The 16,264-nt window shown below is 40.6% G+C and overlaps 2 protein-coding genes across 8 annotated transcripts in view; one reads left to right on the plus strand and one right to left on the minus strand.

The window, feature by feature from the left end:
- pcm1 (pericentriolar material 1) overlaps window positions 1-8,352 on the minus strand; it is a 38,132-nt gene extending 29,780 nt beyond the window's left edge. For 2 of the 7 annotated variants that reach the window (XM_088342089.1, XM_088342088.1), the window contains exons 1-8: window positions 7,497-7,641; window positions 7,326-7,430; window positions 5,338-5,574; window positions 4,569-4,904; window positions 3,801-3,971; window positions 2,015-2,134; window positions 1,740-1,929; window positions 1,524-1,633 (exon numbers count right to left, since the gene is read on the minus strand). In XM_088342089.1, the coding sequence (XP_088198215.1) occupies window positions 1,524-1,633; window positions 1,740-1,929; window positions 2,015-2,134; window positions 3,801-3,971; window positions 4,569-4,904; window positions 5,338-5,574; window positions 7,326-7,430; window positions 7,497-7,526 (1,299 nt within the window). In that variant the 5' untranslated portion in view covers window positions 7,527-7,641. Of the gene's footprint in view, window positions 1-1,523; window positions 1,634-1,739; window positions 1,930-2,014; window positions 2,135-3,800; window positions 3,972-4,568; window positions 4,905-5,337; window positions 5,575-7,325; window positions 7,431-7,496; window positions 7,642-8,179 lie in introns of those variants that run through there. The other 5 variants (XM_088342094.1, XM_088342087.1, XM_088342092.1 and 2 more) reach the window with 4 other exon arrangements.
- A 3,943-nt stretch (window positions 8,353-12,295) lies between these two features.
- On the plus strand, window positions 12,296-15,964 carry sart1 (spliceosome associated factor 1, recruiter of U4/U6.U5 tri-snRNP). The gene is made up of 2 exons (XM_088342097.1): window positions 12,296-12,480; window positions 12,605-15,964. The coding sequence occupies exon 2, from the start codon at window positions 12,614-12,616 to the stop codon at window positions 14,930-14,932; it is 2,319 nt and encodes a 772-aa protein (XP_088198223.1). The 5' UTR covers window positions 12,296-12,480; window positions 12,605-12,613; the 3' UTR covers window positions 14,933-15,964.
- Window positions 15,965-16,264: the final 300 nt, after the last annotated feature.

Genomic DNA, 16,264 nt, shown 5'->3' on the forward strand with positions numbered 1-16,264 from the left:
AATTGTCCCTAGTCTGAATGAGGAAGTGAGTCGTAGAAAAGAGGCGGGGCAACTGTTTAGCCAATCAGAATAAAGAAAACAATGCACGGTAAAAAATCCGCAAAGTAGTGAAACCGCAATAGGTAAACCACGGTAAGGGAAGCGATTACTATACTATCATTATAGCACTGTATTTATTGTCAACCAAAAACATGTTTTTTGCCTTGAGTTTTTGCCAACGGTTATTTTAACTGCTCCATTTCACTTTTTTTTAACATTAGCTTTAGGACTTCTACAAACAACATGTAAAATTTAGCACTAGCAAATTGTCCAATTAGATTATATTGGCAGTGTTAATTTTACCTCTGAAAAGTGATGGGTCCCGGGGACTCAGAGATCTATGGTTCCCCAAAATTTGGTGCTATCGGAGTTGAAAATTTAAATCAGCGACAAATATGTAATATAAATCTATATATTCATTCAGATTTAATCACCACAGTTTATTGGTAATACAAATCAGTTATCATTTCAAGATTTTTCAGTTCACAACAATATTGTACATTATACAAAATAATATTGCTGAAATAATTGTATCAATCTATAATTTCATTCAGTTTTAATCATCACAGTTAATTGGTAATACAAAGCAGTTATCACTTCAGAATTTCAGTTCACAATATTGTACATTATACAAAATAATATTGCTGAAATATTAATCTATATTTTCATGCAGTTTTAATCATCAGTTCATATATTCTTCGTGGTTTGCTGTCCTGTCACAGTTGTAATGCCTTCTCAAGGTCCAATCCATTATCATCCTCCTCAGAGCGTAACCAGGAATATAATTTAGTCCATTTTGGCAGAAAAGTCCTTTTCTTGCTAGGAGTATTCTTATGTTTATTTTCTTTCGTCGAATCATTCGCTTCAACACACGTGTTTTCCTGCCTCCTCGATCTTCCGAAGAATTTCTCCGCCGTTTTTTCGTGCCGGAATTATTGCCGTTGTTATCAGTTTCTGCATTATGTTTCGACTTATTAATGACACTGAAGAAATTACCAATTTTGTGTTGGTTTTCACCTAATACTAACTGTTTTTTCGGAGGCATACGTAGCCTTCACCTTCCCTCGACGCCAAGCACCACAACAATGACGTAATCTCGAAGCAACGAGATCTCGTTTGCCGAGATCGGCGTGCAGACGAAAACTCGAACCGCGAGACCAAAACAACAATGGCGGATCTGCCTGACGAAAAGTTTGGAGTGCTGTAAATCTTTGTTTAAAAATAAAGGAATCGGATAATAATGACAATTTTGTGTCAAAAAAGTTGCGTCCTGGGGACGCACGTTGATTTGACACCATGCGTCCCCAGCAAAAATGATGCGTCTAAGACGCAGGGACGCGGGCAAACGAGAACACTGTATTGGCTATGCAGAGTCACCACACACTCTCTGTAAGAGCAGCAAGAACATTGATAATGTGGCAAACCGTCTACGGATGATGCGGATTTGTGTTGGAGTGGATTAAATAGCTTTGGATCTGACATACCCGGGAATCCAGCAGTTGATTGTGGAAGCGCTGGATCAAATCATTCAGCTCGTCATTTAGCTCAGATGTAATGCTTAGTCCGGACACGCTACCTGTCGTTTCCGTAACGACTGGGATACGGAAAGAAAAATGTGTCATTTGCAGAGTCTTGGCAGGATTTCTAAACCCCAATCATGCTTTTACAAACAGGCATCCTGCACATGTTTCAAGTCAGACCTGCCGTGTCCTCGATGACTGCGAGCGCTTGCTCGGCGCTATGCTGCATGGCCAGCAGAGCCTCCTGGCGGCCCTGCAGGGCCCTGAGCTGATTCTGCTGCTCCAACATTTTCTTCAGCAGCTCGTGCTGCTTGCGGAAGTTCTCAAGTTCTTCTTTCTGGTCCTGCATAGTTGTGTCAGGCCAGCCACCCTGCATGGAAACAGCATATATTTTCTAACAGCACCAACACCCTGATCGTCTGGAGTTTTGAATAGCATCAGGCAGCAAAGCATACTAGAGTGTTCGATGCTTCTGTAGCCCTCACGTCGACATTCAGTGAGGTGCTCTCTGCCAATGAGCCTGAACCCACAGCAGAATCCTGTGTCCTAATGTCATCGTCATTGATGGCCCGAGCCTGTCACACCAGCATAGATGATAAATTAGTAGTGTTAACCTTACCTACACAGAATGTGAAATGCCTGCAAGGAAACAATATAGCCAACTGCGTCTAATTGTAAAGAATAGTGGAAACATATAGTAATTTATTTTGGGAATTGGTTTGACTATCAACTTTAGGCATAACGTAATATTTTTCCATATTTTTTAACAAGAAGCACAATAGTGCTATTTTCGGCACATTTGATTACTGCTCAACTTTTAAAGCCCTAGTTTATAATATTTGCCCACTAGATGGCACTGTTGTCTAATGCGAACAAAAACCTTGCTACAGAGAACTGCAAACATGGTAGCAACTACTGGTTACAATATATATACTATTTTTCTTTTACTGAACGGAAGTTTGTTTGAACCACTAGAAGGCACTTAATTTTACACACTGTCCCTTTAAGGTACCAAAGTATTTATGTAAATTATGGGATACCTTAGTCCCTAAGAACCACTAACCTTTTGAAAGGTTTGTAGCTACTGTCCAAATTCTTCTTTTCAATAGGACTCAGGCGGTATAATAAACAATTATGTGAAGTTTTGCTTAGAACTTGTAACTTACATGGCTTTGACTTTTAAATTCAAGAACCCTGACCTGCTCACACTGTGTGGCAAAGGTTAGAGTTATCACTGCAGAGTTTAATGCTTAATTCAGATTTTTGGGCGAAATCCGATGTTTTTGTGAGATTGTTCATATTCCCAACTAAATGTGACTTCATCTCCTGTGTGAACGCCACAACTGGTCCACTTGCACAGAAAAGGGACATGTGACGTCACACACAATGGGCTCATGTTTTTGCGAAAGTACTCATGGATGATAACAAGCCGAGCGCCAGACCCCCCCCCCCCCCCCCCCCCCCCATATTAATTTAATACAAAACTTGCTTCCCCCCATTGAATTTTCTGCGTGTGGTGTGATTTCAATGTAAATATTGTTAATTACCACTAGAGGAAACCATTGCTTTATCAATAAGCGCCACTATTGTAAAACAGAAGTGAGCAATATGTAGTGAATCCAGTGGTATGTGATACAATGTTGGCTGTTCGTGAGTTAAAAACATAAAAAAGTGTTCATCTTCCATTAATGTGTGAATTTATGACACTCTGTGTATTTGTCCTCCGTGGTCATTGATTTCTCTGCTTCCTCCTGCCTGGTTCAAGGCACAATAGTAATATAAACACTCATCAATGATGTGCAATTTGCATGAATGCATCGCTACCTTTGGCACAGAATTCTAAAAGATAAGATATGGATTTAGGACCACATATGAAAGTGGCCTGGGTCTAGTGTGAAAATGGTAATGTGCCATTCAGATGACTTTTAACAGATTGGATACGGGTCACATCCATGCAAAATAAAAATCCCATTCCTTGCAGTGGGAAAAGTGATGAGGCTAAGTAGTTTCTTTGAGTAGATAGCAGCCATACAATATTGCTTACCATTTGTCATCATTTTATATACAGTTAAATTTACTTTCCTTTTCAAACTGATCCATCTATTCCATATCTAAGCAGATATAAAAATTGACATTTTGATGCTATAAAATATGTTTAATTGTTTAAAATAAAAACAGACACACACACATACAGTTGTATAACAAAGTGGAATAAGATCATAAGATCAGGCAAACACCCACCAGCATTTTCTGCAGAAATCGTAGATAAGACTTCTCCTGCTCCTTGAGGTGCTCAATGAGGTGGGAGAGGCGCTCCACGTTGGCCGGAACATCATTCTTTTCCACCAGGACGTCACGCATTGAGATGGCCTTGCCAATGTACTCACGAATCTGTACCAGCTTGCTTACCAGCTAAAAAGCAAATACGGATTAGACATTGGCAGTAACAAAAGGACGGAGCAATCACGAGGACAGGCACCAAGTGCAGTGAGCACCCAGAGTGGAATATTTATAAACTGCCCTAGATACAGCTGCACCATTTTGCCTCACTTTCACCCTACGTCTTCCTCCAAGTAGTCTCAAAAAAGGCATGCTTTGTAACATACTCAAAAAGTTATCATCTATAGCTTTAATAGATTGATTTGTTACATTTTGATAATAAGGTTAATTATTATCAATTATTAATGGCATTTTAAAATGATTATGTTTTCAATTCCTTTAAAAAAAACAATACTTTACTTCAAATTGAGAGTACAGATAATAGACAGAAATACGTTCATTTAAATAAAGTAACGGTGAAAATCTCACTGTTGCAAATAAAGAAATCGTGGTACCACAAATTATGAAGCTTCTGTAATACTTGGTCACAAAAACATTTAGATGCTATCAAATAATCATGTTACTGCTTAGCTTTTAAAACCTTCATTCAAAGGTCCATTCATACAGATATTTTACCAGTGGAAAAACATTTTACATAAAAATTACCCATAATTTAAAAAAAAGACTTACAAGGCTGCTGACAACGGTGGTATCCCCTTCCTCACAGTCTGAGGGGGCTACCGCCGCCCCTCTGTCGGCACTGCCACATGTTGGCCGCGTTACTCTTTCATTGGCAGTAACCTCGGGAGTAAACGGGTCTCTCACTGACAGAATCTGCTTCTTGGTTTCTGTGACAGAGGCAGTCATGGAAGAGCCAGGGCCAGCTCGTGGCTCCAGCAAAGGCTCTTTTCTCTTATTGGTGTTGACATGCAGAGGGACAAAGTTGTGGGGTTTCTTGTTTTCCGCTGCTAGCTGTCGCTGATTGTTGGCGGCCGTGACACGACCCTGGGAGTCACTACCAATGCTCTGTATTGAAGGATTAAAGAGGTCACAATTCCCTATAATGTTCAATCATGCCTGCAAATACTTTATAAAAAATATCACAAATGCTGAGACATATTGAGTACAAAATTGCTGAAAAATCACAATAATCTGAGTTGAAAATTCCCTAAAAATGTCAGCTTTGCTATAATATCTCAAACAGATGGTGCTATTCCTCCCTTACATAAACATAATTATATCTGCTTATTTTCACAGTTGGGGAATTGGTTTTCAGTCACATTATGTTTTCAACGATAAACACCACCAGATATCTTGAGTATTAATTTTATGATCATGTCCTTTCTTATTCAGTTTTAAAGATGATCCTCCCAACATTAAAATCTCCTAATTTAGTAGTCAGCCAAAATAGGTAGTTCTGATTAGGTAATATACAAGGAGCGGACCAGGAACTTTTTACCTCATCCAAATCCGAGAAGTGGATTCTCTGTTGGATCTTGTCCAACTCTGCCTGGTCCGGTACTGATCGCTGGCTGGTGTATTTGATTTGTGCAGGCTTGCGGCGTGCATTCCAAGGGGTAGAGTTAGGAGAAATGTCATTCGTGACACGGCATTCCGTCACCAAACCAGCAGATAGCTTTTTCTTGTTCTTCTCCGACGAGCGGTTTGCCTTCTTTTGGTGCACACCACCCCAGTCCTGATAAGTCACAAGTGTTAATAGAGATCAATGTTACCAACATGATCTGTGCACAACCCCAGTCCAGATAAGTCACAAGTGTTAATAGGGATCAATGTTACCAACATGATCTGAGTAAAATAAATTATGAAGAATAAATAAATAAAATAAAAAATAAACAACAACAGTTATGGGTGGTATTTATAAAGTTGTGACTGTACCTGATTACATTGTTTTTATTTTAAATCTTGATGAGTGTGTCATGTAAAACAACTGCTGCAACAGCACATTGAGCACAGGAACAGTTTGAAGGATTGCAGTGTGCATTGTCTATCATTGATGGAAGAATCAGAATCAGTTAATAAAAGCTTAGCACTTTGTGTCCCTAAAATATTCAGTAGCGACAAATGATATTTTTGTTTTTGTTGGTTTTTGTTGTACACATTTTAATTTATATTTTTGCGTGTTTATCAAATTTTCTGTGTTGTTTCAGTTAACCTTGGTAAGAAGTTAACAGTAAATAGTTGAAAGATCTTGTACTTTTGAGTTTTTTATAGCATTGAAGAATTGATATTTCAAATTTTTAATTTGTTGTGTAGTTTGATTTCCAGGGATTCCATGTTGCTCGACTATAAAGTTGCTTAGTATAAAACATTGTAAAGTGTTTTGCTCTTTAAGTTAATTCTCCTAATTAAAGTGTAAAATTGCAACACAAACATCTGGCGCAAAAACATCAAAAGGTACTGCATTAGTCCCTAAAGCCACTCACCCCGCATGGTAGATGACTAAAAAACATTACACTCATTTTGAAATTTTGTTGCTGCTAAAAGTCATTGCACTACTTTTTCATTTGCACTTTTTGTATCTTATTTTTCTCTTTTAAGTCTTTATTACATGTTTATCCTGGAGTGCCACCTAAATCTTGTTGTAAAGAGTGATTATGTTGTCATCAAAGACAATAAAGACAATTCTTATTTCTAATTAATGAAATGTTCACATAATGTGACGGTTACGAGTAAAAGATCTATCTATCTATCTACATACATACATACATACATACATACATACATACAAAAGCCATATCTCCTTGTGGGTGGTGGTTTGAGTCAAGAACACACTCATATTCACCAATTTTCCTTCCCAACCTGACACCGAACATTAAGCCCACAGCAAATCAAGGGCTGAGTTAGTGTGCTGTGCAACCCTTCATCAGCAGATGCCCAACAGCATACACTGGTTTAACCCCTTCGCATCATATGCATCGATATTAGTCATTCCCAACTATCCTTCACCATTCACATCTATCCCTAGCACGTACCCGTCCATACGTTAAATTAACAGAAGGAGCGAGGGGGCTGGGAATCCCCTCCTATGTATCAATCTCCCAGAAAGAGTCAAGATCGCAAAAGAACTGAGGGCGACTTTATCCTAAATGAGTGATATGCGAACAACACTACCCTCACCCCCCAACACACACACCAGTGCAACCATATTGAACGGGTAAGCCATGTAACAAAGTCTAGGAAGCGTCTAGCCTTCCCTGCGGGCAGGCCAACCATTTCCTTCAGCCTGGTACCCATCACAATTCCCCATTATCCATCCCATACAGAAACTGTTGGCCAATAATTCAGTCAGACTAACCACATTTACAGTTGTTTATGGGAAATACACGTTCTTAAAATATGCAATCATGCTTTATCCAGTGCAAATTCATTAACATTTGACTCTTGTTTTTATGGGGAATTCTGGCGAATCGGTGCAGTTAATTTTACCTTATTGTTGAGTCTGTCGTCCAGGCTAGCGTTGACGACACTCCAGTTGTGTAGCTCCTCTGCGACGCCGTCGAAAGGAGCGCCCCCGGTTGCCATGGCGCTCAGCTGAAAACACAAAACAAAAATGTTTGAAGATTGACTTTTGAAAAATAAACACTTGAACACAATTACCTCGTGTTCAACAGCTAGACCTTCGGCCATGGGTTGAAAAACATGACTTACTTCCCTTTTGATTGTTTGATCAGTTCTGATCGTTGAAACGAGAAGTCATTTGTTTGAGTGCATGACATAATTGAGAGTTTGCTTGTTTGGTTTGAAAACAAGTTTGTAGACCGGGTGAAATATGTACATTTTGGGACATGTATTTTTGTGTCGTTATTTCCAAAATGATCAATATTAGAACGATAAAAGGCTTGCACTACTTCGTTTATGTGTCCTTAATCCAAAGTATAAGAAAGTGTCATATTTACCAGTACATTAGAGAAAATAATGAACTTGATCAAGGACCTGTGTTTTACCCCGGGAATCACCAAGGAAACGACAGAACGTCTGCAAGACTCTTTATGTTGTCAATCTTGCTTCTGAAAAATAAACATTAACCTCAGCCCTAAAATAAAGTACTACGCGCTTAACTAGTACGTATATGTATGATAATTGTGGTTGTGGTCGACAATTACCAGTTCGGTACTATCTGTTAGCGTAGTGTCATTTAAGGCTAACTAAAACTCCAAAAGTTCATCTATTGTCACCTGACCGTGACGAAGTCTACAAACTAGACTAGCCTTGTTTCCATGTACTAAACGTCTTAGCTAACTCGTCACAGAGAAAACAAGTTCACGGAAAAAAATAATCACCGTCGCTTTCCAGTGTTGTTGACCTTGTATTCCTAATTTGTGTCCCAACTTGAGTCCATGTAAGAAATCCAAATTCTGTCAATCGCGCTCCATTTCCTCGGCATTTATCTGGCGTAAACGACTGGAATGTTGACGCTAAACCATACAGCTTTGTTGGACTGCCTTCCACTAGCAGGTGCCCGGAAATCAAGGCGACGTCACTAACAAGCGACATGGACCCGCGCGAGCAATTTTAAAGGGACAGTGTAAAAACACAAAATACAGTAACCCCCGTTCTTCGCGTTCCAGAAACGACCCACAAAACCCGTGAAGTAGAAACCTTTATATAATAAATACTCTGATTCTCAACCGGTCTGACTTAAAGACCGACCTTTAAATTCTAATGACAAGCTGTGACCCAAATAAAAAAAAAAAGATACAATTTCGCCTATTTATCAAATGAAAGGATTGTGAAGTTTTAAGCAGGTAGTACAATATATTCACCTTTAAAAAAACAAAAAATGACCAGAAAAAAACAAAACGACTTTAAGTACCATATATTCTGATATATAAGCCTACATCGCATCTACCCGACCTCCTAAAACTGCTTTAAAATAGCCATACACTAAAAGAATTCTAAAATATTAATAAAGAGTGTACATGTATATCTATAATTATTTTAGTATGTTGTTAATTAAGATTCATATACTGGTAAATAGCTAAAAATATAACATTGTTAAACTGTTCCTTCCATCAACGCTCAAATGGAACTCTACACCTTTTTCGTTCTTCACAATTGTTTCCTTCTTCGGCTCACGGTTTCCAGTTTTCCCTGCCCCTTATTACTAACATTCCTGGGACACTTTATGATGACCAGAACAAGAAAATAAAACCAACAAATATGCAATGAAATGAGAAGTGGTCCCTCTTAAACGTCCCGACTGACTAATTAGGAAGAAGAGATTGAGCAGGGCATAATCACGATCTACTATTAAGGAGTGCGACTGACCCTCCATTTTTTTTTCTCTTAAGCATTATTTTGCCAAGGCAAAGGCACCACCAACTGATTTTTTTTTAAGTCAAGTCATGTTTGTTTGTATAGCCCCTAATCACAAGGAATCTTAAAGGGCTGCACAGACCATAAACTATTGCAAACTACAGACTATTATTACACCATCCCCTGATCTAAAACCTACATGAGGGCAAGGAAAAACTCAAAAACCTCCGCATGGTACCGCACAGGAGGTAATCTCCCTTCCAGGATGACCAGGCTGCAATTACTGTTGCATTAACAAACAATCAAATAAAAAATAAAATAATTTAAGTTTAATATAAAAATAAAATAAAAAGGATTAACAGGTTGCAATGGGTGTAGCATTAACAAACAATACACAGATATTGTCAACATTAATTATAGGTCAGTCATAAGATATAGAATAGAAGTGTGTTTTAAGCCTTAATTTAGACATTGCCACTGAGTTTGCAGATTGAATCTCAGAGGGCAGAGCATTCCACAGCACCAGGGCCCAAATGGAGAACGCTCTTGATCCTGCGGATTTCTTCTTGGCTCTTGGGATCACTAGTAGACCAGCATTTTCCAAATCCAAATGTGTTTCCGTAGTGCAGTGGTTAGCACATTCGCCTCACACACGAAACGTTCCTGATTCAAGACCGGGTGGAAACATTTGTTGGCCTGGAGAGGTCGGACGGCACCAGGCTATACTTACCCAAGACACACCACAGGAAATGGTAGCCCTACGATCCTAATGGTTAAGGGATCCTCAGACCAACCCACTGTAAAGTTAATAGTTTAAAAACAATATTGCTGATATATTGAACTACTGATTCTGAAAAGGGCTGGGAATGTAATCAGGATCAGGATCGTCTCAGTCATTGGTGGCAGAAAACAACATAATTAATTGCTACCTTTAATAAGCAATACTGTATTGACTGCCAATGGGGAAAGAACTAAGAAAGATCCGAAAGAATTGTTTGTGTTGTTCATTGGTTAAACTTGATCACACATTATATCTTTGTTTTTAGTCTATGTAGTCTTTCTTGCTGTGAGTAAATAGGTGCTGCATTGTGTTTATAAGGTTTCTTATCGTTTAATATTGGGAATTGCAATCATTATTAAGGGGAGCAAGTGGCGTAGGTTGAGAGGTATACTACAGTAGTTAGGGTAAGGTGTAATGTCTACACTTACTGCCCAAGTATATCTGTGCTTTTTGTATGCTTTTTTTAATGGGACACTGTAATAATTGACCACTAGATGTCACTGTAATGTGAGGTGCATCTAAAAACAAGTGCTAAAAGGCACAAGGAAGGATACAAACTACAGCGACTTATAGTGACCAAACCATACAATTTTTATTCTCATTTTTGCCAAGCCTTTCGCGAGGAGTTTCGTTGGATATCTGTAGCAGCAAGAAAATTGCGTTATGGGAAATAATTGCTAATTTCTTGACCTACGAGTATTTCAAAATATGTACGTTTAAACGATAGTTCATGTACTTTTGCGTATTGTTTATGTCAATAACCTTTATAACGAATAAAGTTTAAAGATTGTCATGATTGCTGATTCAGAGCACCTATGACTGCATAATTGGCGCCAACAGCCCGGAGAGCTGATTGGCTGTTGAACTCCTTTTAAAACCCCGACTTCCAAGAGATACCTGTCAGATCGTTATGCAAACCGTTGCCCCCAGCTAAGTAAGCTCTCACGTCAGATTCTGTTCCTGCCCTATTTTTCTCTGCCTGGTCCTGTTGCCGACCTTGTTTCCGAACTTGACACCGCCCTTGCTCCCCAGTCCCGGCTAACGACTTGTATTTCCAGCCTGTCTTCGACCCTCCTCGCTCGACACGGAAGTGCCACTTCCGCGTCTCCTGCTATCCTTGTCCATCGATCCTCGGATCGTGGCAGCAAGCCCTTCTCTCCCTCTTATCAATAAAGCTGAGTAAACGAATGCTACTGGGTCCTGTCTCCGTTCCTGGCGACGTAACAAAGATAAAATAAATTAATCAAAGAAAAAGAAGACAAGTGAAAAGGAAACAAGACAGAAAAGCGGAAAAGAGATAATAATTAAAAAAAATATACATAAGATGAGCAAAAATTATCTCATAGTGAACACGTTTTTTCTAATACAGTATTCTTGTTTTTTTTGTGAAAAAATAAGCATTATTTTAAAAATTACTGTACACGCAAAAGAAAGAAAATTAGAGAGAAAAGGCAGGTTTAGGTTTTGAAGGGTAGCCTTGACAGCAAAATGGCGGACAATCATGTCCGCTCTCTCTAGGTGAAGATCCTCTTATGTCAAATAAAGGCTAATTTCTCGACCTCCAGCTCCTAAAAATGTAGATTACCGTGATTGTTCATATACTTTTGCCTATTATTTTAATCAATGTTATATATTTCTTCAAACAAGGTTTTTCACCACCGGAAGGGGCTAAATAATACAAACTGTCTCTTTAAAGCACAGGTGTCAAACAGGCGGCCCGCGAGACAACACTCAGAGAATCGCAAGAGAAAAACAAGCTGCAGGTTGAAATATGTTAACTTGATGTTGACAAAACCAGGTGGCTCTCACAAAGACACTGTACTTGTATTTATCTCTCTCTCTCTCTCTCTTTCTTTTCCTCCCCTTTTCTCCCACTCTGTCTCTTTCACTCTCTCTCTCTTTTTCTCTTCCTTTGTTGCTCTTTGTCTCTTTCTCTCTCTGTGTCGTTTAACCTCTTTTGCTCTAACTTCCTTTTTTCCTTTTCTCTCTTTTCTCATTCTCTCTTCATACCCTTCGCACTTTCTTTTCTCTTTTCTCTCCTTCTGTCTTTCTATTTCTCTTTGGATTTCTTTCTTCCTCTCACTTTCTTTTCCCCCCCTCTCTCTTTTATTTCTCACGCTCTCTCCATCTCTCTTTTTCTTTCTTTGTCCCGCCCTCTGTCCTTTTCCCTCCCTCTTTCTCTTATTTCTTTCTCTTGTTTTCTTTCTCTTTAATCTACTGGTCCGGCCCCCGAGGGAATGTTTGTTCTATCGTGTGGTCCCCGAGTTAAAATGAGTTTGACACCCCTGCTTTAAAGTATGAACACGTTCCAACATACCTGCTGCAAAAATCACCCTTACCTATAGGTGGCAGTATAATGAATCCATGTAAGCGGAAGTGGCCCTCGCAAGTGAAAACTAAGTGTCGTCCATGCTACGTCGCCGGAGTTGGCGAAGCTTAAACGAAAACAAAGTGAACGATGATGATTCAATAACTAATTCATCTCGAGTCGTCCTTGCTTAGTGCTGATCCAAAGGTGGGAAAACCTTTCCCTCGCCTTGCTGAGTAAGTAGTATCATTGTGGTGCATTCTCAATGCTAGCGCTTTAGCAACTCGAAGCTAGCGTCATTTTTGCTCGTAGCGGAGAGTCAATCATAAGCATTTTTGTTCTTATCTTGTCACCACGTAGAAAATAGCAATGGGTTCGTCAAAGAAACACAAGGAAAAGACTCGTGACAGAGAAGCCGAGGAACGCCGTCGTGATCACAAGAAACACCGCCGCAAGGAGCGCGACAGGGAAGCTTCGGACCGAGATGGTACTCGGGATAAGGACAGGCGTAAGCGTTCCGCGTCCAGGGAAAGAAGTGGACGTGATGGCCGCAGTAAAGGCGAGAGGAGTGGCGGGGAGCCTCGCATCAAAAAGGAGAAAATTGATAAGGCGTATGAGGGGGAAAATGGTGAGGCTCCAGCTCAGTCCTCGAGTGGAGCTGCATCTCTCAGTGTCGAGGAGACCAACAAGCTCCGAGCTAAGCTGGGCTTAAAACTACTGGAGATGAATGACAACAAGAAGGAACTTGGCACCAAGGAGGAGCCACTAGTGGCAGAGACCATCAACCCTTCTCTCATACAGAAACAGAAAGATATCAAGGAGAAGCTGGCTGCCATGAAGGAGAAGCGCTTGCTAAACCAAAAACTCGGCAAAGTCAAGACACTGGCTGAGGACGACTGGCTGGAGGACACAGCCGCTTGGGTCGAGAAGAGCCGTAAAGCATCGAAAGAGAAAGAGATGGCAGAGAAGAGAGCCAAACTACTTGAAGAGATGGACCAAGAGTTTGGCGTGAGCGACCTCGTGGAGGAGGAATTCGGTCAAGGGAGAAAAAACAGAGGATATACTGCCCGTGATCTGAAGGGCCTTAAAGTCCAACATAAAGTGGACTCATTCAATGAAGGCCAGACGGTCATCCTAACCCTGCAAGACAAAGGTGTTCTAGAGGAAGAAGAGGACGTACTGGAAAATGTTGGGCTGGTGGACAAAGAAAAGGCAGACAAGAATGTGGAATTAAAGAAGAAGAAGCCCGACTATAAGCCATATGAGGAAGAGGAAAGTGTGGATGACATGGTGACATTCAAGTCACGCTCCGTGCTGTCCAAGTATGACGAGGAGATTGATGGAGAGAAAAAGAAAAGCTTTCGCTTGAAGACAGGTGGCGTGGCGGATGGTGAGCGGGAGCGGGAGTTGCAGGCCATGCGGGAAACACTCCGAAGCCAGGCGCAGACTTTGGAAATGCCTTCACTAATGATAGCATCAGAGTACTACTCTCCCCAGGAAATGGTAGGCTTCAAGAAAACTAAGCGGCGAGTGAAAAAAATAAGAAAGAAGGAAAAGACGACTGTGGCGGACTTTTTGCTAATGGATGACTCGCGAAAGACAGACTTTGGCTCTCGGACGCGTGGCCGTGGCCGGATGGGGGAGTATGAAGTTGAGGATGAGAACAATGACAAGGTGGCAAGCACAACCGTGCCACAAATGTCTGACGATATCCGAACAGCAGAAATGGACATAAGCGACGACGAGGACTTCACACCTCCTGAGCCCAGTGTCATGGAGGAGGATGAGGCCGAGCAGGAGCTGCAAAAGCAACTGGAGAAGCAAAGGAAGTTAAGACAGAAGCAACTCCTGAAAGATTCTGGCGAGAAGGTTGCAGAGCAAGTGAAGCGTTTCACTAAGGAAGAGGGCGAAAATGATGCAGAGAAGCGGAACAACATCGTCTTCAACGCCACCTCTGAATTTTGCCGGACGCTGGGCGACATCCCCACTTACGGCCTGTCAGGCAACCGTGAGGACCAGGAGGACATGATGGACTTTGAGCAAGAGGAAGAGCGGGACAGCGCACGCGACTCCAACTCGGACGGCGAGGATAACATCGGCTGGAGCAGCGTCAACATTGACGAAGAGCAGAAGCCACCCGACTTCGCCACAGCCTCGGCTACCATTCTGGACGAGGAACCCATTGTCAACTCTGGGCTGGCAGCCGCTTTGCACCTGTGCAAAAACAAAGGACTGCTGGAGACCGAGGTGCAAAAAGTGGCTCGCGTCAAAGCCACCAAAGGAGCCCTGCCCAACGACAACTACTGCATCGAGGACAAGATGGGATTCGACGACAAGTACAGCCGGCGGGAGGAGTACCGCGGTTTCACGCAAGACTTCAAAGACAAAGACGGCTACAAACCTGAAGTCAAGATCGAGTACGTGGACGAGTCCGGGCGCAAGCTGACACCCAAGGAGGCTTTCAGGCAGCTGTCACACAGATTCCACGGCAAGGGCTCGGGCAAGATGAAGACTGAGCGCAGGATGAAGAAGCTGGAGGAAGAAGCGCTGCTGAAGAAAATGAGCAGTAGCGACACACCGCTGGGGACTGTGGCGCTGCTTCAGGAAAAGCAGAAGTCGCAGAAAACTCCCTACATTGTTCTCAGTGGTAGCGGCAAGAGCATGAACGCTAACACAATCACCAAATAAATTGTTGTAAATATTACTGTTTTTTTTTTATATATATATATATATATATATATATATATATATATATACTTTGTTTTGTGTTTTATGTCATTTGATGTAGATCTGAAATGGCTGTAGTTGTAGTTAATGCAAATTAAAATGCAATTTAGGATCTCATTTTCTTTATTTCCAAGATTTAAAACTTGTTAAAGAGAGTGTATTATTTAGCGCCCCCTAGTGCTGTCAAAAAACATTTCCCTGAAAAAAAAAGTTGATTTGAATAATGAATTTTATAAACATGCATAGTTTTAAAAATAATAATTTTAAGTTTGATAAATATGTATCTATTTTACATAACATGAACCTTACCTAGTGGGAACTGACATGGTTGTCTGCCATCTTAGTGCTAAAGGGACCTCAAAAAAGCCGGGCCAAAAAAATAGGCGCTTTTGCTCACTGTAGTAGTAGTTTGTATTTTTTCTTGTTATTTTTAGCACTCATTTTGTTTGCATGGCAGTGACATCCAGTTGCCAAATAATACACACTGTCCCTTGAAAGGCTGTCTTGCATTTGAGAAAAGGGATTTGTGGTGGGCAAAACGTAACTAAATCTTTACATTTTCTCAGTATTGTATAGGTTTTTTGATCATTTCAAATTCTGTGCGCCATATAACTATATTTGTAGAGGAGAAATGTGCTATGTATGATACTGTAATACTATTTACGGCAAGTTTCTGTGGTGGCGGGGTACTGAGTAATTGTGTCGTTAATTGGGTATATCAAATAAACTCATTTACATATTATTTTTTTGTAAATAGTCTGTCCTGCTGTGAGTAAATAGATGCCCCATTGTAAGGCTTATTATCGCTTAATAAACTGAACAATTGGACATTGACGGATCCTGGAAGGGGGATTACCTCATGTTCAGTCCCTTCTCAAGGTCTCTTCATTTTCCTCATGTTTTTGAGTTTCCTTGATCTGTAGATTTTAGATCAGGGGATGAGATTCTTTGTGATTAAGGGCTATACAAATAAACTTGACATTGTGTACCACCTATATTGCATTTCCTACAATGCGGGGGGGGGGGGGGTTAAAATCACAGGAAACAGTACCTGCAGGGTACTAAAATATTGTCAAGCATTCCGTTCTGAAAAGATATATGTTGCAACATACAAAACAAAATAGTCATATATGCTCACCTACGTTTGCATTTTATCGCTTATGCATGCATCACAACAGAAACCCAGATATGTTTGCACATAGCACTGACTTGAAATATAGAAAATGCACGCCATTCAGTAAACCGCTAACTCCACGATTAAATTTCTTAATAATTACATAGAAATTGTATCCA

Source organism: Urocampus carinirostris, chromosome 8 (assembly GCF_059441175.1).
Source record: "Urocampus carinirostris isolate Australia breed hairy pipefish chromosome 8, RoL_Ucar_1.0, whole genome shotgun sequence".
Lineage (NCBI taxonomy): Eukaryota > Metazoa > Chordata > Actinopteri > Syngnathiformes > Syngnathidae > Urocampus > Urocampus carinirostris.

Coding starts and splice junctions, on each gene's coding strand:
- sart1 (XM_088342097.1), top strand. CDS start 12,614: ATGGGTTCGTCAAAGAAACACAAGGAAAAGACTCGTGACAGAGAAGCC.